Source organism: Hemiscyllium ocellatum, chromosome 17 (assembly GCF_020745735.1).
Source record: "Hemiscyllium ocellatum isolate sHemOce1 chromosome 17, sHemOce1.pat.X.cur, whole genome shotgun sequence".
Lineage (NCBI taxonomy): Eukaryota > Metazoa > Chordata > Chondrichthyes > Orectolobiformes > Hemiscylliidae > Hemiscyllium > Hemiscyllium ocellatum.
In genome coordinates, this window is record NC_083417.1 from 61,285,385 (window position 1) to 61,309,232 (window position 23,848).

At 41.5% G+C, this 23,848-nt stretch overlaps 1 protein-coding gene across 1 annotated transcript in view; it reads right to left on the reverse strand.

The window, feature by feature from the left end:
* The window catches only part of rfwd3 (ring finger and WD repeat domain 3), a 41,467-nt gene extending 25,575 nt beyond the window's left edge, over positions 1 to 15,892 (reverse strand). Inside the window, exons 1-6 of the mRNA XM_060837813.1 lie at positions 15,591 to 15,892; positions 14,265 to 14,660; positions 10,620 to 10,825; positions 6,852 to 6,937; positions 3,298 to 3,525; positions 1,152 to 1,243 (exon numbers count right to left, since the gene is read on the reverse strand). Coding sequence (XP_060693796.1) covers positions 1,152 to 1,243; positions 3,298 to 3,525; positions 6,852 to 6,937; positions 10,620 to 10,825; positions 14,265 to 14,614 — 962 coding nt within the window. The 5' untranslated portion in view covers positions 14,615 to 14,660; positions 15,591 to 15,892. The remainder of the gene's footprint in view (positions 1 to 1,151; positions 1,244 to 3,297; positions 3,526 to 6,851; positions 6,938 to 10,619; positions 10,826 to 14,264; positions 14,661 to 15,590) is intronic.
* Positions 15,893 to 23,848: the final 7,956 nt, after the last annotated feature.

Below are 23,848 nucleotides of genomic sequence, written 5' to 3' on the forward strand. Positions count from 1 at the left end.
CTGCTGTGGTATCTTGACAATAGACCCAAGATGGGAGTGCAACTAAGTTTGCTGGAGCTGCTGTTATCAGTTTCTTCCTCTAATCAAACAAAAGCACTACGTTGCTCATCACACAACACCAGGTTATAGTTCAACAGGTTTAATTGGAAGCACACTAGCTTTCGGAGCGTCGCTCCTTCATGAAGCGACACTCTGAAAGCTAGTGTGCTTCCAATTGAACCTGTTGGACCATAACCTGGTGTTGTGTGACTTGTAACTTTGTACACCCCAGTCCAACACCGGCATCTCCAAATTATGTTGCTCATATACACTTGCACAACCTGGAGATTCTCGACTCAAGGGGTTGCAGCTGACCTATCCTCCAAGCAATCAAGAGAACCTGGCCTCAACAGGAGAGGCTAGGAAGTGGGCAATACAGCCTCAAACACGTAAGGTGGCATTAACAGCTTCAGCTCTCTATTTAATATTATGGGATTCACTTTATTTGAACAACTTTATATTTTATCAGGAGCTTCTTGAACTATTTCCCTCAGCTTTAATTTAGTTCACGGTCAGGAAATAGGTAACTCTGGCAAGATCAATTGACTGGTCTTCCCTCGACATCTACAATGGCACAACTATGCACATAGCATCTAATATGCAAAAGTGGCAGACACAGATCCTGAAAAAAATGGTGGTAGCGGAGCAGTGGAATACAAAGCCATTTAAGAAAGCAGTTCATCTCAGAGCCAATCCAATTGGGTTGGGAGTGGAGTTACATGTAGGGAAGATGACAAACTTTCTTCTCTGACAGATTGGGTTTTAATGACAATCTGACAACTTCAAGATCACTTAAATCAATGTCAGATGATTTACAGTGAAAACTAGTCCAGTTACAAAACGAGTGTATTACCATATCTACATCTGGGCTGTAGATTCTGAAGTTGGGTAACTGAACCCACGCACTTCCTTTCATTCATACATATAACACCTCCCTGTGCTCTCTCTAACATTTGCATATCATTTTTTCAGCTTTTTGACTTGACCAATACAAAGGATTCCAAGTATGACAAACCTTTCTCATGGTTCCCCCATTGGAGTTAGATAATTTTAAACATATGAATCTGAAAGCAATGGGAGTCACAAGTATTTTTTGCATCATCAACAAATACCTCTTCAATCGTTCTTGCTCACTGGTGTCCACAGCTTTCAATGTTGGAGCATACAACACCACCACATCCGACCGTTTAGCTTTCTTATTACACTGTAGAAGAAGTCAAAAACAAATCAATTATAGTTCAGTGATACAGCAGTTTCAATGGAATATACAGGATCACATTTCTCTAAGAAGGAGGCTGTACGTGACCTAATTAAAGATTTTGGAAATTATGAAATGTTTTGACAGACAAGGCAGAAAAAGGATGTTTTCGCTTGTGGAAGAGCAAGGTAAGAGGCCAATACTGCATAATTGTCAACAAGAGTTCAAATTGCTAATTCAGAAAAAAAACTTATCTATCAGAGAAGTATGGAAAATGCGGAACCCATCCCACAGTGATTCAAGAGACCAATGTACTTAAAGGAAGAATGGACAAATACATGAAGGAAGAAAAAAAATGCTTACACTGATAGATTTAGTTCAGTGACAACTGGAGGAGGCTCAAGTGCAATCTAAGAACTGAAGTGATATTACTGCTAGACTATTTATCCAGAAACTCAGCTCAATGAACTGGGAACCCACGTTCAAATCTCATCACAGCAAGTGGCAGTACGTGAATTGAATCAGAAAAGAAGTCCGAAATGAACAATCTACTGATGACCGTGAAACCTGTCAGAAAAAGCCATCTGGCACATTAATGGGAAGTGAAGGAAATCTGCCATGCTCACCTGGTTGGCCAAAATGTGGTTCCAGTCAACAAAGAAACAAAAAACTGACATCAACCGAGGCACGGTAAAAGATAACAGCAGAAAGAGCCCTGTTGACCCTCCTTACTGACATCTGGCAGCTAATGCCAAACTTCGCTGTCTCAAAGATTAGTCAACCAACAGCTTATGCTGACAGTCATACTCGTGGAATCTCATGTGACTGACAATGTCCCAGACAACACTATCACCATCCTTGGAAATGTCCTGTTCCACTGGAAGAACAGATCCAGAAGCGACACAGTGGTAGACAGTTGGGAGGGAGTTGCCCTGGGAATCCTCAATATTGTCAGTGGACTCCATGACATCCCATTGCTTCAGTTTAGAAACGGGGCAAGGAAACCTCCTGCTGGCTCCATGAACTGTTCTCCTTCCACTACTAAATCAGTACTCTGCCATGTTGAACAACATTTGTAGGAAGCACGGAGGGTATCAAGAGCGCAAATTTTACTCTGGTTGAAGAATTTTAATGTCCACCACCAAGAGTGACTTGAACTGAACTGATCGAGTCCTGAAGGTCATAGTTGTTAAACTGGATCTGCTGCAGGTGGTGAGGGAACTATTAAGAGGGAAAAACACACTTGACCTCATCCTTATCAATCTGCCAGCTTCAAATGCATGACAGTATCAGTAAAAGTGATCACCACACAGTCCTTGTGGATATAAAGTGCTGCTTTTACATTGAGAATACCCTCCATCACATTGTGGGCACTTTCGCTATACTGAATGGGCAGACTTCAAATAAGTCTAGACTTGGCATCCATGAGGCATTGTGGGCCATCACCAACAGCAGAACTGTACTCCAGCACAACCTGCAGTCTCATGGTCTGGTATATTCCCAACTCAACCATTACCATCAATGCTGTGATCAACCCTGGATCAATAGAGATTTCAGGAAGGCACGTCAGGAGCAGTACCGGACACACTGAAAAATGAGGTGTCAACCTTGTGACGCTATCAAACAGCATTACTTGCATGCAAACAGCATAAGCATCAAGTGATAGACAGAGCTACGCCTTCTTTCAAAAGCATCAAGGGCTATGTTCACTGTAAAGCACAATCAGAACTGTAATCTCTTGTTGAAAAAGAAAATAAGTTCTAGAATATTCTCACTCTGCTTGCTTTGAATTTAGCCAAGTCTACTTAGCACTGTATGTGAGCACAAGGTTGATTATAATCAAGCTTCAGGCTTCATTTCAAGAGCCGTTTACTGCTCTATAGATTCACCCCTCCTGTTGAAACGCAGTGAAACCCATCATCATCAGAACAAGGAAGACTATAACCAACATGGAGTCTAGCTCAGTGGTCTAATTCACTTGGTCAGTTCTCACTATATCGAAACTCTAATGAAAATACAAGTATTTCATTCTTATTTCGGAAAGCATGCTGCAAACCTACCTGTGGACATTTTCCTCCTTGTTTCCTCAGCCACCGGTCAATGCAGGTATAGCCAAAGAGGTGACCACACCGAAGTGTGACAAGACGGTGCTCTCCTGCATTCGTCCATGGCTCAAAACAGATTGAGCATGTATTCCCTTCATCATCAAAGGCTGGCTTGGTGCCTTTGGCACATGCTGTGTCTTCCTTCACATTTAAGTTGTCTTCTGAATGTAAGGTCATACTGTCCTAAAGACAAAGCATTCAGTTAGAGGCACAAGGATTCTGCAAAACCTCTTTTGGATCTATTTTATATTTCAAATAGATAGTGAGAGACCAAAATACCTTCTCAACGTCGTTAAATTTCAACAACTTTTTCAATATTCTAAACTGTCACTCTTGTTCTTGTGAACTGTTCAGGATGGTTCTAGATTTACAACAGTGTCATGCTTTCATCTGAATAGAATGACCAATAACAAAAGCTGACTGAAGAGTTTGTTCCATGCAGTACACCACAGGAAGGAGTTTGCACTAAAGCTGCAACAAATAAGGACTTGAGACCACTTCTGAACAGATCCCATGGCTTCCTTTCTGCTCTTTCATTTATTTTTTTCAATTAACTGTATTAGATCAGCCTCTTAACTATTGCATTATTTCAAGAATAGAGGATCTTATCCTCGTATACAGATCTTGGTGTCATTCATTACAACCATAACTCCATGTCAACAGTTAACTGACTAAACGTTAATAAAAATAATCCATGCATTTTCCAGCAGTTTCTTTTATGAATGTACCCAATATCAAATATCAATCTTTTTATTTCAAGAGTTAAGGATTGTGCTACTTATCAGTGTGTAATACTGAATATTAAAGAGTTAATTTGCTCCACTGACCTGCAAGAAATTGAATGCCCTGGGGGTAAGGTGGTGGTGTCTTTGTCTTACAGGTGGACTGTGGGAGGTTTCCACAGCCATTTCCTTGCCATTCAGAGATGATTTACATTTCCATCCAGAAATCAATAAGAATGTTACAGTTGGAATTTGACTACTCTCCTATACAGAGGAATCTTAATTATCCGAACGAGATGGGCGGGCACTATTTCATTCAGATAATTGATTATTCAGTTAATCGATTCAATGCCTTTCCTCTGGGGATCGAAGGTTTCTATTAAGTCTGCTCCCTGTTCAGGCGATTAGCAGAAGCACAGCGCACACGAGCCCCCGCCCACCCCTAAACAACGAGCCCCGCCATCCCCCAATCCTGTCCATCACAGTCCCCCGCCTGCATCCCCCCTTCCAACACTGCCCACCCCTGTCCGCCCCCACCCCCTTCCACCCTCGCCGCAGGACAGCCGCACTGGCCACCAACAACAAGACGGCTGCTACTGCCTTTTGAGGGGTGGCATTCCAGGGCATTCACTCCAAATAGTGTGCGCATGCACGGCACAACACACACACACATCTTTTTATTGCAACTTTTTGACAGTTCCACCTCTGCCCTGTATGGAACAGTTAGAGACATTATCTGGGGAAGGGAGAGAGGGAGGGTTTAGGGTACATGCCTGTGTAGAACTTCAGGGACAGTGTGTGTTGGGAGGGGGGAATGGGAGGTCAGTCATTTAGAGAGAGTGCCTGTGCTCCCATCAGTCCAGGACTGTTAGTTATCGGCAGCACTTTTAATCACTGTAAATGAAAGGCGCGATCAATATTGGACGCATCTGTTTGATCTGTCGGGACCTCGAGATCTCCTTCGGACAATCCGATTTTTGGATAATTGGTATTTGGATTATCAAGGTTCCTCTGTAGTTACGAAAAACAATTTGCAACAGATTTGACCATTCAGGGATGATTTACATTTTCATTGTTTCTGGAGGTGGAGTGGTCACTGCATTGTATCTTGAGTGGTATGTGACTATGAGGGGATGGCTGAGGGTTGTGTTGTGGGGAGTACTAACTGTGATGTAGAGTTTTGTAGAAAGGAAAGACTGTTTCCTTTGTTCAGCGAGAGCTTTTGCCACGACCCTGTAAGCTCTGCGAGGTGTGTTCAAGGTTCCTCCAGAAAGCTTGTCCTGTACTGTGCTTAATAAATTTGGTTGCTTGTTATAGAAATTGGTGGGTTGCAGTTGAATCAAGTGTGTAAGAACCTCAGAAAAAAAGAACTTAACAATACAACAAAACTAAACTCAATGTGGTGTGAAGGTCAAATGCCCAGGAAGAGACGGTGTCCACTTTTCCATAAAAACAAATTTTGTGCTCAACTTGAATCACAATTGTGTGCATCAGAGCCAAGAATGACCACAGTTGACATGTTAAGCTTACAAGTTACAAATTCCATCAGTTATTTTGCACTACAATACACTCCCTATAACCCAAAACACCTCTCTCCCCAGTCATTAAATTCACACACACTCAATCGCCAAGTATAAGCAGAACTTGCAAGCCACTCCATAAAGAGTTGCTTTATCGACTTACCAGTTATTTTTCTCAGACTGCTAAATATTTGTTGGGACAATTGAGTACACAAGGCCATGTCCTGGCATCTTATGACCAACATTCCTGCTATTTACTTCTGAGTGCATTGTGATTTTTTTTCTTTTAAGGATGCTGCAATATTCAGGATACTGCAAACTGCGCAGCTTGGAAAAAACATCGTTTGGTTGTACAAAATAGTGGAAGATCAACCTATGCTATCATTAAGCCACGATACATTGCACACATCACCAAAACACACCAATTGCATAAAACAAGAGCTGCCTTCTTATTGTTGATTTTAATCCTAACTTCATTTCCCCATTTTCGTTCCATATTTCTTACTTCTTCATTCCTCCATACCAAACAAAAACATACATCAATCTCTCTCTTTCTACATACAAACATGCATACAAATAAATTAGGAGCAGGAGTTAAGCCACAGCCATTCAAGACTACTCCACCAATGGCCAATTTAATAAATTCACAATCGTACCCTGATAACCTTTCACCCTTAGTTTATCAAGGATCAATCCACTGCCTTTGAACATTAAAAAGGTTCGAAGATTCTACTTCCATTGCCTTTGAGAATTCCAAAGATTTATGGATCTCAAGACAAAATAAAAATCTCCTTACCTCAATCTCCTTATCTCTCTGAAATGCCTTTTCTGGAACTCAAAGAATACTTGTTGCCTATCAGTTATTCCCAGTTAATTGTCATGAAACTCTCAACAATTTTGGTTCAGACAAATCTCTCAACCTTGCGACAGCATGGTAGTTCAGTGATTAGAACTGACACCCTACAGTGCCAGAGTTTCAGGTTCAATGCCACGCTTGGGTGACTGTTTGCACATTCTCCCCATGTCTTTGTGGGTTTCCTCCCACAGTCCAAAGATTTGCAGGTTAGGTGGATTGCACATGGGAAATGCAGAGAAAGGGTGGGGGTTTAGTTGGGATTCTCTTCAGAGGGTCAATGTGGACTCAATGCACCAAATGGCCTGCAACCACACTGCAAGGATTCTATAATTCTAGATCACAGTAAGATAGGGTGTGGAGATTTAAGGTAGTTCATAGGACAAGATATTTACAGAATTTGAAATGGCTTACCTGCTCTTGATGTACAGATTGTGACTCTCCAGCCTCGACACCTTGAGCTGGTGTGGGATTAACCACAGTCGGGGCACTAGCAGGAGCTGCAAAAGTAACGGACAGACAAGATACTCATGATAGGTGTCCTATCATCAGTTCAGACTATGAATGAGCACAAAATATTTTAAAATGCTATCCCCACACCATTAGAACATGTTGCAAAAACGCAACACTACTTTCCCCAAAGTGATTCATTTGGCCACCTCAGAGGATTAAGAAGAATCAACAAGTGGGTGCAGGACTAGAGTTGCATGCATCCGAGATCTGGTAAGGGTTTCAATTACCTCCCCAAAGGCCATTTGAAAATTGGTAACATCTTTTAAGATAATCTGACATAAGCATAAACACAAAATAATCAATAATTCAAGTTCAAATTCAAAAGTGTAACAAAAAGTTAGGAAAAGATCCCAGTTCAATTTAACTTAAGATATTTATTTAAAAAATGAGAAATTTGATCATGAAAAGGTATTGTACATCTTATTTCACATCAATGTGAAAATGGATCTGGTGCAAACAGGTTAAAACTGCACCGGCATTCTACAGTACACATTACTCCTTCAATGAACTTCAACAAATTTGTAAATCATGATTTGCTTTTCACAAAACTATACTGACTCTCACTAATTACTTTGAAGATGAAGGTCGTTTTTACTACTCTTCTGATCTTTCCCAAGCTCAAAGGCTATACTTACCTCACTGATGAAAACAAATTATAAACCCTCCTGCATCGCAGAACCTGTCACAAAGATTTGCATAAGAAGCATGACTAAAAACTTTGACATCACCTGATCGTAGAAATTTCAAAACATAATGCTTCTTTTCATGTTTTGTTCGAATTCAGTATTACTTCTACTTGAAATATTTCATCCATTGTACTCATAAAAGCATGGTCGATGTTTGGAACTCTCTTCCACACATGGCAAAGGATGATGGATCAACTGTGAATTTTAAATCTTTGATAATGTTTTGTTCATCAAAGGTATTAATGGATGTGGCCCAAAGAGAGGTATATAGAGTCACACCACCGATCAGCCACTATCTCACTGAATGATGGAATGGGCTCAAGAAGCTGAATGGTCTACTTCAGGCCCAACATCGCTATATAGTCCATTTCAAGACTTCAAAATTGGTACCTGGCATTACTTGGATCCTCGCCAAATAAGCTTTCCAATTCAACAGGACAATTTCTCCATTTTTATTTTGGAAGCCTCTGTATGCTGTCCTCAGACTCAACTTTGATGAACATTAATGGGACTAGTGTTTTCAAATAAGGTTGTTAATAACACTTTTGCCTGACTTCCAATCCAATGGAGGCAAAAGCACCTGATGCTGGACTTCCAAATGTAAATTCTGCTTTAAGCCTATTTACGACATTTAAAAATTCACTGCTCCAACTCCACAAAACCATCAATGTGCATCTGAAGTTTGCATCCATCCCATTGTGCAATTAAAATGTTGCAAAACTCGCTTTCAACTAAACACAGCTAATTTTAACAAGATCAAACTTGAGAAACGTGAGCAATATGGGCCATATCTCATTTATTTAAAATCCACAATGTCCTGACTGCATTAAGACGGCAAAGAAACAACTGAGTTAATCTCCCTGAAGAAATACAGTTTTAATATCATTTTCATTTGCAAGGAATCACTAACAAAGCCAATAAAATCTTCAAAACTGCTTTCTGACCAGAGGTGAAACTACTCATATGTTGGCCCCCAGATGTTTCTTCAAAACAACACACCACTAACCTGGTTTTAACTTGAAACAGGAAGAAAGTGAGGACTGCAGATGCTGGAGATCAGAGCTGAAAAATGTGTTGCTGGAAAAGCGCAGCAGGTCAGGCAGCATCCAAGGAGCAGGAGAATCGACATTTTGGGCATAAGCCTGAAGAAGGGCTTATACCCAAAACGCCGATTCTCCTGTTCCTTGGATGCTGCCTGACCTGCTGCGCTTTTCCAGCAACACATTTATTTAACTTGAACCATCAAATCAAGAGACATCTTTTTTATAATTTGTTTCATCTCCCTTTCCTATTTAGTGGCATTCTTTTTAATTGTTAGTGGTTTCATTCGAGGGGCCTGCTCGTACAGGATATGAAGCAAAAACTTTTTTCTGAATTGGAAATTGAAGATATGGACACAGGTGAAGGTCTAGACAGAGAATTATATAACGTTTACAAATAAATCGATCAAAAAGATGATTTTCTGTATGATTATGAGATGTGGTTAGGTTTTGACAAATGCGGAAGTAGTGAACATAGCTCTGCTGAAGGAAACGAATTGAAACCCAGCAGACTGCAGAATATCGATCTAGAACGTTTCCTGGCATTTAAATTAATAGACTACGCCAAAGTATTTATTATGGATAAACATTTCATTTAGAAGGGAATTAAATTTGCATGTAAGCATTGCAAACACCAATATCAAAAGCACTAAAACATTCCCTAGGAAAGCATCCATTTCCTGCAGGGTTTAGAGTGTTAAATGAGGCAGTTGACCATACAATAAATGGAGTATGTGACATTTACAGGCTAGCAAGACCATCTAGAAAGAAGTCACAGGTAACAATTCAATATAAATTTTAACAAGGGGAAAAAAATAACAAAATGTTTTTGGCAATCTTGTGATAAGAAGTGAATTTAGGACTCAGAATAAAAGAATGAACTGCAGAGATGCCCAGGATGTAGACAGTTGATGTTTCAGATGTAGTTCATAGTAGACTATAGCATTGGACAGTAGACTGTCCCAGATGGCCTTTGAATCTAACCACAAAATGGAAGATTCAGAAGATGAAGGAGAAGTATGGATCAAAGAGACAGCATTGCCTTGATCACCAGAAGTTTCAGCCCAGTAACAAATGCGTTCGTGGCAGAATCTTTGAGTTGTGTAATATTATATCCAGGTCCATGTCAACAAGGTATAGAAAAAAACTAGCTAAATTATTGAGTAATGACGTTTGAAATAAAGTTCAAGATTTGAGTGTTCCGCTAAGGTCAGATTTGGGGGCTTCAGGAGCACATCAAAGTCTTTCAAAAGAAAATGGTTGTTCCTTCTAAAATAGTTGGAATCAGTTATTATATGAGAACAGATGTTATACAGCAGGTTTTGATATAACGCCATAGTTCCATTCTCGTGTAATCCTGCGTTATAAGAAAATCACAACGGCTACATCATTTAAACTATGGGGCCAGAATCTCGTTATAGCCAATACAGCTCAAAAAAGTTCTCCAAATAATGGTCTAATTTCTTCAACTGCATTTAAGTTAAATCACATGAAGAAACAGACGGTGTAGCAGAACAGACCGTTTAAGTATTTTAAGCTAGAGATGACAAAACCTCACATGAAAATGGATACGGAAAGCAAAGCTAGTGTATTCAGAAAATCTGAAAATGTGATGAAGGGCTTATGCCCAAAACGTCAACTCTCCTGCTCCTCGGATGCTGCCTCACCAGCTGTGCTTTTCTAGCACCACACTCTGACTTCTGATCTCCAGCATTTGCAGTCCTCATTTTCCCCTGCTAAATATGAGAAACAAAGTTCTACCCAGCCAACTCTTCTACCTCCTGATCTGGGGCTCAAAATCGGAACAAACATGTCCAAGTGAAATGGATACATGGAAGCAAATGAGAGAGATTTGAAATCCTAATAAAAGATAAAACAGGAATTTATTTCTTGGTAGTTATCCTTAAAAAATAGTTTTACTGACGCTTCACAAACTTACTCACCTGATGAAGCTGCTGCAGACTCATCACCCTCATATTCATCCTCTATTTCTGTGGTGCTGCCACTCTCCTCCGACTCACTGAGATCAGTGCTCAGATCGGTACTCGAATCTTCACTGCTCACCTCATCTTCATATTCAGCTGCTAACCTGACAGATTCTGTGTGCTGCTGCCTGTTAACACGGAAGTAGTTGTCAAGAGCTCCAGACCTGGAAATGAAGAGGATTGCATGCAAGTCACATTCCACACAGCTGAAGATTAAAAAAAGTTAGCTGCATTTTCAGTCAAAGCACCATCAGTCTGACCTGCAGCTTCTGCTCCAAAGAACTCTTTTAATTCATTTGGACCTTAGTTTGTGCCCCAGAATCAATGCTAACAAAGCCAAACGTAGCTGTGCCTTTGGGAGAGAGAACCAGGTACCAGTGCATCACAATCTAGCTTACAAAGTAATTGGCCATGAGATTTTTAGGGACTAAATCCAGTTTTTATTAAACTGGTGCACTTCCATTTTCTGATCCTTTCCACAAACTTAGATACCTATTGGGAGCTTTCAAAGATGCAAAGTCCTTGTTCTGCACATTTCAGAGCACAGTGCATCAATATGCTGCATTGTCTCTCTTCCAACATCAATGTTCTTGTATCATACATCATCTGTTCTAGTCCTTTAAACTGAAAGTAAATGTTCTTTGACACTGTCGCCATCAACAACCCCAGGACAGACAAAAAGCAAAGCTCCCTCCATGCCACCCCCAACCCAACACCTCCAGGACAGGCAAAGCATGGGGCTAACTAAGAATCAGCTGTTTCTAACCTGTCCAGCTAGCAGTAACTCAATGCTGTTGCTGTTTTGAAAATTAATTCTGACGAATAATAGAATAATGCTACAGAACTAGTAATCCAATGGCTTGAATGAATGGTCTGGAGACAAATTCAAATTCCACCTCTGAAGAGCCAGATTTTCAGTATGTGTAATTAGAAAGTGGAAACTGAAATAAGGAACAGCCATTTTTATAATCAGTGTTTGAAATGGTGGCTGCAGTCTTAAAAGCAAGTAACGTGACACCCATTACAGACATCATGTTAAACAACAGTTTGGAAAAGCAGTAATTGAGGGATTGTATCTTACTGCTTTATCAGTCTATGGACAGTTCTGAGAGACAGAGACAGAGAGGCAGATTTCAGTTCTTCTCTAACTCAAGAACAATCTCTTGGTTCTCCGCAATCAAAACTGATAATAAACCTAAAGAAAAACGGTGGTTGTAAATTGCAAACTTTTAACTGGTACATCACAGATTTTTTAAAAAGTATATCAGCCACCTTTTGTCTCCCACCAACCAGCAGAAGGAAGCAAGAGAGCCAATTGAAGCCATGCGCTAGCCTATTGTCATAGGATAAACTCAACAATGGTACCCAGTAAAAAGACTACTGAACTACTGTTCCTGTTTTTCTCCTGAAACAATCTTATTTACCCTGTTTATCTGTGTGTGTGGGTGAAGAGGAGTTTGTAAGGGGATTTGAGTCTTAATTAAGTATTATATGCTGACAGTTTATAACTATTTACCTGTAGCTAGAGTCTATTCATTTGTAATAAATTGCAATTCTTGTTCAGTAAAGAAACCTGGCCTAAGCTTTCTATCAATCAGAGTCCGAAGGCCAGGTCAATGGAGGAACTTTGCGTACTCTGTAAATTATTGAACTTTTGGTGATAACTCCAGGAACAGTGGCTCTCAACTCCCAGCACACTGCCCTTGTGAATCAGAACACTCCTGTGCAGCTGAACAAATTGAAATTCACTTAATAAACAGATTTGGAATAAAATTAGTTGTGATCATAAACAACTGAACTGTCGTAATAAAGACTGTTGCTTACTCATGCTCAGGCTGGGAAATCTACTTTACCATATCCCACCAATGACTTGTTCCCTTAAGAGGAACCTTGATTATCCAATTGTCAATTATCTGAATATCGGATTATCTGGCGAGACTGAAAGTTCCTGATGCTCAGCTAAACTACGTTATCTGGCATTCGATTACCCGGAATTCGATTAACTGAACAAAATACTGCCTGCCCATGTCTTTCGGATAATTGAAGTTCCTCTGTAGTTGGTGGATAAGTTTTTGAATGGAGTTCCTGGTCAGAGAATTTCCAGCCTCATAACTGATCTTTGCAGTCAGAATATTCATATGGGTGGTCAATGTTAACCCCAGAATGTTGATGATGGGAGATTCAGCAATGGTCATGGGGTTCAATGTCAAGGACAGGTGGTTAAATTCTCCCTAATTAGAGATGGTTACTACCCAGTTCCTGTATGATATGAATATTACTTGCCCTTTATCAACCCAAATCTCAGTAATGTCCAGGTGTTGCAGCAAACAAGCAGAACCTAATTCAGTATCTAAGCAGTTGAGAATGATGTTTAACACAGTACAATCATCAGTGAATGTCCTCACCTCATTTCAAGCAGCTAAAAATAATTTGGTCTGAACTATTACTCAGGAACTCCTCAGTAATCATTTCCAATTGAGATGATTATTCATCTTCATTCCCTGGTGGGATCTGAACATCGCTGGCAACGCAAGCATTTGTTGTCCATCCCGATTGACCCCGGAACTGGTCGGCTTACTAGTTCATTCAGAAGGCAGTTAAGAGATAACCACACTACTGTCACTCTGGATAGACATGTTGGCCAAACGAGGTAAAGATGGCTGATTTCGAAAAGGATATTCAGAAATAGCCCTTCCTGATAACCTGGTAGATTCATGATAACCATTAACAAGATAGCTCGTTATTCAAAATTTATTTGTTGAATTTAAATTCATCTATTTGCCATGATAGGATTGACTAATGTACCCACAACAGTTGTGTGAGTAGTCAAACTATTAGTCCAGTAACATCACACTGTGCTATCATTCCTGACATTCAATTTATTGGAACGAGCCTTAATTGTCCCTCAAAAACAATCCTGAAAATTATAATTTCTAACGTCTTCTTTAAACTCAGTTTGCTTGCCATCGGGTCAGTCCAAGCACAATGTTCGTTTTCTCATCAGCCTATTTGGGTATTCAACTCCACAATCTCTACACCTCCAAAATATCCACCTCCACCAAAATCACCAATCTCACTCTTGCGACCCAGAAACCCATTCTCCAGAATCATGTAATTTTCAGATGCAATTTATCCAGCGTCCTCCATGCTTGCTTCACAATTTCCAGTTTCCAGCTTGTTCAAATGGTGGCTCGGTGGTTAGCATTGCTGCTCTACAGCAGGAGGAACCCAGGTTCAACTCCATCCCCAAGCAACCCATCTGTGTGAAGTCTGCATGGGTCTCCTCGGGGTGCTCCAAATTCCTCCCACAGTCCAAAGATTTGCAGGTTATGTGGATTGGCCATGCTAAATTGTATGTAGTGTCAAGGGATGTGCAGGCTAGATGGATTAGCCACAGGGAAATTCAAGGTCATAGTGATAGGGTAGGGAGGCGAGATGCCCTTTGGAGGGGTGTAGACTAAATGGGTTGAATGGCCTGCTCCCATATTATAGGGATTCTATGATTCTATAATTCAACTGTCAGCAAGCAGCAACTAATTCAACAACAGCGCAACATTAACCCTGTACTGTAACAATTTTGCACCAAGTAGTTTCAGAGGTTACCTGGATGACGAAGATCTCTGGGAAACACTTGTTCCCGGCTGACGGCGACCATTCCTCCTCAACTGCCGGCGCTGGTGACCAGGTCTTTGCCCAAGGGAAAAGTGCTGTGCTACAGTTCTCAGTGCCCCTTGCAGTCTTTGAAGTTCCTCAGTGAGTAATGCTGCCTCCAGTCCACCACTGTGAGCAGTTGAAGGGGCTTCAGTTCCAGACAGCCCTCTTAATTCTTCACCAAGGGGGGCAGTACTTGGGCCCTCCCCTGTCGGCATCAAAGCTGGGTCACGGAAATTCAATTGTGCTGGAACAGCTTCCTCCTCCGGCTGCATATCCACATCGAACACTTGCTGAGCCATTCCTCAGACAGAGAGGAACACAAATCAGCGAGTGGGAGGAAAGGTTCTGCAAGTTCAGAGACATCACGGCAGAATTAATACAAACATTTTAACATCGGAAGTGTAGAAGGCGGGTACAATTTCAACATTTAAAAGACATCTGGACAGATACTGCATAGGAAAGGTTGAGAGGGATCTGGGCCAAACACAGACAAGCGGGATTAAGTTCTGTTTAGGAATCCTGGTCAGCACGGACAAATTGGACCAAAAAGTCTAATTCCTTGTCAGATGACTCCTTAAAATGTGATGTGGAGGTGCCAGTGTTGGACTGGGATGGACAAAGTCAGTAATCGCAGGACACCAAGTTATAGACGGGAACACCAAGTGACTTCACCTGACGAAGGTGCAGTGCTCCAAACGCTAGTGATTTCAAATAAACCTGCCGGAACCATGGAAGGGGCCCTTAAAGGAAGAAGGCGAAGGTAAACACGATTTGGAGACACTGGTGTCAGACTGGGATATACAAAGTTAAAAATCACACAACACCAGGTTATAGTCCAACAGGTTTCATTGGAAGCACTAGCTTTTGGAGCACTGCTCATTCACCAAGACTACAATTCTCCACAAACACCTGATGAAGGAGCAGCGCACCGAAAGTTAGTGCTTCCAAATAAACCTGTTGGACTATAACCCGAAGGTAAACACTACATCAAATGAATAAGATTGAGAAACAGGCGCCGAGTAGAAGACGTAACGGGGGTGGGAAAGAGGACAGAGATAGATTCAGGTGATGTAGTTCCAGGGGGAAAGGAGGGGAGTGAGCTGGGAGTCAGTGCTCAGGGAGTGGGGTTTGGACGATGGCGTTAGGGGCGGTTTGGAGACAGGTTTTCGAGCCTGGGAGTTGGGGACACCGCTGTGATCGGGGGGTGAGGTGTCGGGGACGGGAGCAATGCTTGGGCGGCGAATGTGACTGACACTGGGAAGCTGTTGACTTTACCCTCGGCTGGACAGCCTCAGCCCAGGAACCGAGCCTCGGCCTCGGCCTGCTGTCGACTCCAAACCAGTGGCGGGCGGCGTTTACACCGAGAACGGAGAGATCGGCGGCGCCCGGAACCGGCCTCCAACTCGAGCTTGGGGGACCCGCAGGCCGCACTCTTCATTCACGAACGATGACGGGAAAGCGGAGCCCTGAGAAGTGCAAGTGGCCCCGAAGGTTGAGTGAGAAACAGGGCGACCCCCGCAGCCCGAGCCTAGGCCTCACCGCTCAGCTCCAACCGAAAATCCGCGCCACCCCGAAGGCCGCGGGCCATCGACCGCCCCTTTCCAGGGGAACCAATAGCAACGTGAGCCCACCTGCCAATCAACTTCCGTAGACCAACCCGCGCCGAGATACGCCTGTCAATCACCGAGTGGCTGTTTGTTCTGATGTCCCTGAAGAGGTTCAAGTAATGTCAGACAAAGTGCTCTCCCACTTGGAGTTGCTGAGTTTGATAAGGATGCACGTCTCTCTCTTTGCCCAGGTCCCAATAGAAAAACTTAACGCCTCACAGCCAGTGGGTTCTTTTTCAGAGACTTGACTCCTGAATTGGCTGATCTTCACACCCAGTTTGTCACTATTCTTCCAATTTGAGGACTGATTTAGAATTAAACAATTTTTTTAAAAAACCAAGAGATGAGAACCTCCTCAGTTGAGGACTGACTCCGAGCTGGCTGGCCACACTGCCAGTGTGTACTGTAGAGAAAAGTTCTCTCAACTGGAGACATTGCCATTAAAGAAAATAGAAACAATTAACCACAACAAATCTTTATTTACATAGTGCCTTTCCCATCCTAAAATGTTTGATTCTGGGGGGGCTCCAGGTATGACTCCAGATAAGCGAGCCGCCAGTTTTGCTGAATGTTTGGGTGATTCAAGTTTCATTAGGATTTGTGCCACAAACAAAATGACCCTTTCAATTTCCGTCACCGTTACTATGGGATCAATCTAGTTGGATGCCAAAATAAACATTGGATGCTACCAAAACAAAAGAACTCCTTTACAACAAAATCAGGATTTCTTTTTTCTATTGATACCGGTCCTAATGTGTCATAAATCTGGAATCAAATTTGGAAAATATCAATAATTTTGATGTAGAGATGATGGTGTTGGACCGGGTTGGACAAGGTCAGAAATCAGACAACACCGGGTTATACTGCAACAAGTTTATTTGAAATCACAGGCTTTCAAAGCATTGCCCCTTCGTCAGGTGAAGTGAAATTTGATATAAGATCGTGAGTTGTCATGTTGTTCAAACATAAACCAGTTGTGGAGATTAACAAATGAAGTGAACCAAATTTACTAAACAACATGTTCAATAAAACAAAACTATTGGACAAATTTCCACTTTGTATGACTTAGAAAAAAACAAAGTGAACATAAACGTAAATAACAGCCAAATCACAGTCAACAGTCAATATTGAGTGACTCAAGGCTGCACTTGACAGTGTGACATTGGAGAACCCTAGCTAAACTGGAGCCAGTGGGAATCAGGGATATACCCTCAACTTGTTAAGAGTCATACTTGGAACATAGGAAGATGATTGTGGCTGTTGGAGGTCCGAGCTGCAAGACATCACCGTTGCAGTTCTTCAGCGTAGTACCCTAGATCAAACCATCTTCAGCTGCATCGATGACCTACCCACCCGTCATAAGGTCAGAAGTAGGAATGTTCAACAAAGTTTGCCCAGTGTTCATCACCATTTGCCCAATGTTCAGTACCATTTGCAACTGCTCAGATACTGGAACAGTCAATGCCAACATTCAACAAGACCTGAAAAATATACAGGTTTGTGGACCACACAAATACCAGGCAATGATTGTCTCTAACAAGACAAAATCTCAACATCACCCTTGGCAGTCCATTATAGCAACATAACTGAATCTCCCACTATCAACATCCAGGGAATTGCCATTGACCAGAAACTGAACTAGGTTTGTCACATGTGTACTGGACTACAAGAGCAGGTTAAAGGCTAGGAATTGTTCAGGGATTAACCCACCTCCTGACTTCCCAAAACTGTCTGCCATCTACAAAGGACAAGTGAGGAGTTTGATGGAGTATTCCACAATTGCTTGAATGAGTGTCATTCCAACAACAGTCAAGAAGCTTGACACCATCCAGGACAAAGCAGTTCACTTGATTGACACCACGTCTAAAAACATTCAGTCTCTCCACCACTGATCCCCAGTCGCATTATTGCCATCTACAAGAACCTCTGCAGAAATTTACCAAAGCACTTTAGACAGAATCTTTCAAGCACATGACAACTACTATTTAGGAGGAAAGCGGCATCAGATATATGGGTACACCACCTTTAAGTTCCTATCCAAGCCACTCACCATCCATATTTAGAAGTATATTGAAATCATAGAATTCCCTTCCATAACAGCATGATGGGCATACCTATACAAAATAGACTGCAGTGATTCAAGAAGGTTTTTTAATTCATTCGTGGGAAATGGGCTTTGCTGCTGGCCAGCGTTTATTGCCCATTCATCGTTGCCCTTGTGAAGATGGTGGTGAGCTGCTTTCTTGAACCATTGAAGTCAATGTAATTCAGCACCACCTTCTCAAGGATGACTAGGAATGAGCAATAAATGCATTCCACAGTGATATCCACATCTCATGAGTGAATAAAAACAGTTGTCCCACATTCAAAAAAGACCTCACTTTCAAGATCAAACTCAACAAGTATAGCTCTCAGGGATTTACTCACAGCAAACTCAGCATATATGTCACCATTTCCTGCTACAAAGTTCTATTGAAATACACTGAACTTTCCAAGGTTCAACTCCAGCTCCTTTTCTTCAATAGTTTAGCAATTTGTTTTCAAATCCAGCAGAACCCATTCCCACCTCCTCCAATCAAATGTCCACAGGCATTGTCATTACCAAAACGGTGCAATCATTCAAAGCAGTTTGGATTGATTCTCAGTTATCTTGATGACATGGATCCATCCATTTTTATCCAAATCCTTGGAGCCAACTTTTTGCAATGTATGGCCAGTTCTGGTCAGTCAGTTACTTTAATTAACAGAAATAACAGCAGCAACTTTGTATTTGCTTATTTGTTTGGATGTAGCCTTCATATTCTTTTCCAATTGGGCCACACTCTCCTTTCTCTTATTCCCAACTCCTTGGTTTGCTGAAGCCTCTTTTCACCACAACCTTGGGTCACGTGGACCCCATTACCCTTTTAGAAGCCTACCCTATGTTCTTGGCAATGTCACTCTCGACTGCTCTAATGTTTCAAAGCAGTAGAATCCCTGGCTTTCTGCCCACACAACCCTGCATTGTCAGACAGACAGCACTGACAATGAAAGTCCATCATAGACTCTCAGCTTAGTTATATTAGGACTTTAGTGTACTCTAGTTGTATTTCACTCATTATAATGAGTCTGTATGGATTGTGGTTCTATGCACTTGAAATATTGAATAAATTGCAGCAGGTTTTGTGTCTTGATCGGATGACAGCACTATTGCTGCTGCAGTATTAAATATTATAACTCTCAGACCAGAGTTTGAGCTACACCCTTTTTAAGGAAGGAAATTAAAACCTTCACTGAAAAGCATGCCAATTAATGAATAGAGTCAACAATGTTTATTAAAATTAGCCAACTGTTTTGATGGTATACGTAAGATAGTATGTTGTGAAGAAGAAAAAGTATCTGCCAAAGAATATGGATAGGTTACATTTATGGGATAAAAATAGCATATAAATCACAATTTGAGAAAATCGGAGGTTATACATTTTGGCAGAATGTTATTTAAATGGAGTGAGTCTACTGAATGCTGTGGAATTGCCTTTATCAGTTTCTCAATAAGGTGCCTATGTTTTCAGTGACAACATCATTGAATTTCAGTATCTTATGCATCAAACTGGAGAAGTGAAGGATTTCTGTTTGTTTACACAGCTCAGGCCCTGAATTTTCATTCATTACCTTATGCCTCAGTGCTTGACTGATAAAAATATCCTCAAATTTAATGTTCGACAGGAATATTTGTTGTCAGTGTTTTACGGGAATTACTATTCATTGCTCGTCAACAGACAAGACCACTTAAACTCATTGTCACTTGCCTAATGGGATCACATGTACTCACGAACAATGGATGATTTACCACCAAAGTTCACTAGTGATTGGCTGTTTTAAGTGATCACAGTTGCTGCCCATTGGCTAACAGTGTCATTAACATTTTTTGCTGATTGGCTGATTGTGCAGCCAGCTCATGGTGGCCATAAGCTACTTTCACAGTTATGTTCGCTATATAAGAGAAGGGAACACACATTACAATCCATACTTATTTTTGATTGGCAGACTCACTGATGAAATGTTTAATGGCAACTGGCTGTTTGAAGAACATTCCCTTATAATATGTGGAGGTGTCAGTTTTCAGGAATGGATTACTGTCCTTCTGCAACTCGTTCATGTTAATCTCCTGGATGTTATCTAATGGTAGATATGAGGCTTATTTTTTAACTGTATCTGGAAAGAAAATGAAGAGAGCAAAAGCAATGAGAAATTGACAGGAAAACCATGTATAATCCTTGCCACACATCTAAAACCACTTCAAGATTGTAGTACTCAAAATGTGCAAGTTTAATTGATGACTGTGCATGCAGGTTCCGACTTGAGAGACTCTGTCAAAGATGATTAGATAACAGGAGCTATGTCTTATGTAAGCAGAGGGTGGATCTGTGTTAGCCAAATAGAGATGATAATTAGAAGCAAGCATTACAAGATAGATTGCTTGATGAGGAGAATAAAACGGACAGTGTCATTCAGATATGGTGAGCCTGAAAATGTTGCGACTGATTTGGGCAAGAATTCACATTGTTAATTACAATGTTCATGCTAATTGGGAATGATCAGCAAACTATGCGACTGGGTAAGAAATAAAGACTATCCTTGTATTATATCTAATGATTGTCTATATCTGGATGAGAAAGAGAAAAACAGTGGTTATCTGATGCAAATCAGGCAGAGAATGTAGGTCTCTCACTGTTTATTACTGGGTGAGTGATTGCCTCTGTATCTGTAGTAGCTATGTGCAGATAACTGCACAAATGGGTATTTAGGGTGTGTGTGCGCAAGAGAGAGAGGTGTGGCAGAGCAGATGTAAGTGACAGCTTGTGTATGTATGTATATGAGAAAGAGTGAGTGAAAAGGTGGATGAAAGAGAAGTTGCACGTGAGAGAATAAGTGAATGTTTTAGAGTTGCTATGTGTGGGAGTTGCTGTGAGTGCGACCAGGTATATGAGAGAACAGGTACGTGTGAGAGCAGGTATGTGAGAGTACAGATGCATGTGAGAGCAGGTGTGTGAGAGAGCCCACAACAACGCACAGGGGTGTGCTCTGACACATAAGGGCAGCTGTGCTTGAGAACAGATGTGTTAGAGCCCAAGTGTGCGAAATGTGTGCAGGGATTTGTGAGATCAGGTATGTGAGAGAGCAAGTTTGAGTGAGACCAAGTATCTGACAGCAGAATGACATAGCATGTGTGAGAGTAAGTGTGAGATAACAGCTCCATTGGAGAGTGGGTATTTAAGCCAGCAGCTGTATGCGAGGGTAGGTGTGTTTGAGGTCAGGCGTGCAAGAGAGCAGCTGTGTGAGAAGCCCCTGACCACTGTCCTATAGTCATGGTCTGGGGTGTCCTCTCTACTTTTCACAGGGCTCACATTCGCATTAAACCATCACTAGTCACCACCTGTTGGAGTTTCTGATAAGTGCAGAAAATTCTTTTCAATAACTTTTGAGGGTTAAATTGGATAGGCCCTGAAAACAGATACAAGGATTGCGGTACTTCTATACCGATGCCTGTTCAGCTTTAATGAAAATTAGAAATATTGTTAAAATACATTTGAAACGGATTAAAGGGATGGATTAATTAATGCTGCATGACTAACTTTATGAAGATCGCTTAAGATTACAATTCTATTGAAACAAAGCTTTGTGAAATGATTATTCTTAGATGACAAGGTGAAAGGGAGACATGCACAGACCAGGCTAGTGGGATAATTATTGAGAGGTAATGTCGGTCTGCAAGAATAGATAACCATGGTACAAAGCTGTGCCAGGCTTTTGATCTTGTTTAGTTTAGATGTAGTATGTGTGGCAAAGAATAGAAGTTACTTTTGTGAACAACACCATGGTTCAACAGCTTGAAAAGGAATGAAAACAGCTGAACTAAGTAGCCATTATGATCACAATTTGTTAACTTTCAGGAGGTAATTTGATGACAGAGAGGGAATACTACTGAGATGTCGAAAGTCACCAGAGACAACAGCTTGAGAGTGAGAATGGAAAATGTGGTGACCTATCGAGGTCCGATTGTACGTGAGAAAGCTCAGTAACTCAATGGCAAGTAAATGGCATTAAAATCAGAATTTTCAAGTTTAGACAGAGAACGCAATGGTGTTTCGGATATTTCAAATAAAAGTATCTCATAAAGTCTAAGGCTAGGGCTGCTGGAGGAGTACTAACACAATTTTTGAACTCGGAGGCAAGAGTATTACCACTCGAATTTGGCTTACACGTTTAAAGTTCAGGAAAATCACGTTTTTATTTTGACTGACTGTGATCTGGGAACTCTGAGTGGATTGAGTGTTTATCACCTTTTGATGCAACTTCACTTAAATGATGCGAGGAGAAAGTGAGGACTGCAGATGCTGGAGATCAGAGTCAAGAGTGTGGTGCTGGTAAAGCACAGCAGGTTAGGCAGCATCTGAGGAGCAGGAGAATCAACGTTTCAGGCATAAGCCCTTCATTAGGCATGAGCTACCTGGGGGATGTAGTGAGAGAAAGGTTTACTGAGATCCTTGTAGAGAGAGGAGAAGAGCTTCTTCAAGGAAGGCACCCTTGGAAGAGGCTTTGCAGTAAGGTTAAAATCAACTTGGAGAAAGTAAGGACTGTAGATGCTGGAGATCAGAGTCGAGAGTGTGGTGCTGGAAAAGTAGAGTAGGTCAGGCAGCACCCAAGGAGCAGGAGAATTGACGTTTTGGGCATAAGCCCATCATCAGGAATGACACTGCTTTCTTCTATTTTCTCCTCAGTTGAGATCTGACTCTGAGCTGACTGGCCATAGCCAGTGTATTGATACACTAGTAAAGTAGAAGGTTACTTGGACCAAGCCCCTGTGCCATTGTTTCAGCATGTTGGTAGGCTGAAAGCTCTGTGTGTAGCCCCCTGGGCTGAAGTTTCTATGCAGGAAATGCAAGGAAACTTTGTTCAACTCGCAATACAATTGTCAATATAGTTGAAATTCCTTGTATTTTATGAGAAGAATTATGATTTTGCAAGAATAGGATAAATACATATGACTAGACAAAATGTCACCAGGAGACTAGGATCTTCTCAGAGGGGGGGGAAGTAAAAATAACCAGGAGATTAGAATCTCCTCGGTTGTAGACCAACTCCGAGCTGGCTGACCACAGCCAGTGAACTGTACACTAGTAAATAAAGGGTGACTCGGTGATGGGGATTCAGCCTCTCTGCACTTATTTCAGACACCTACTACTGTCTGCGTAAAAATCTTTACTCACACATCTCCTTTAAACTTGCCCTCTCTCATCTGAAACCTACGCCCCCCTGTGTTTGACATTTCCACCCTGGGAAAGATACTCTGAGTATCCAACTTATCCATGCTCCTCATTTATTTTATATTCTTTCATTAGGTCACCTCTCAGCCTCCGATGCTCTTGTGAAAACAATGCGAGTTTATCCAACCAATTCCACATGTTCCCATATGTCTGCAACACTTTCCTTTCCAGGTGGCAGACTTCATGGATTTGGAAGACGCTGTCAAAGGGCGATTGGTCAATTTCTATGGTGCATCTTTATATTGCGAGAATGGGTGAGGCAATAAATGGTTGAGATGGTGACGTACTAATAGAGTGGACTGCTTTGTCCTGGATAGTGTTGAGCTTCTTGAGTATAGTTGAAATCACACATAGTGCAAGTGGGAGTACTTTTTCACACTCCTGATTTATTTCTTTTAGCTAGTGGCCAGGGTGCGGGGAGTCAGGAGGTGAGTTACTCACTACAGGATTCCTATCTTCTGACCTGCTCTTTGCCATTATAGTTAGAATGTTTGTCCAGATCAGTTTCTGGTCAGCAGTAACTTCCAAGATACTGATAATGGGGGATTCCATGATGGTCATGCCATTAATGTCAAGGGGCGATGGTTAGATACTATTTTGTTTGAGATGGTTATTGCTT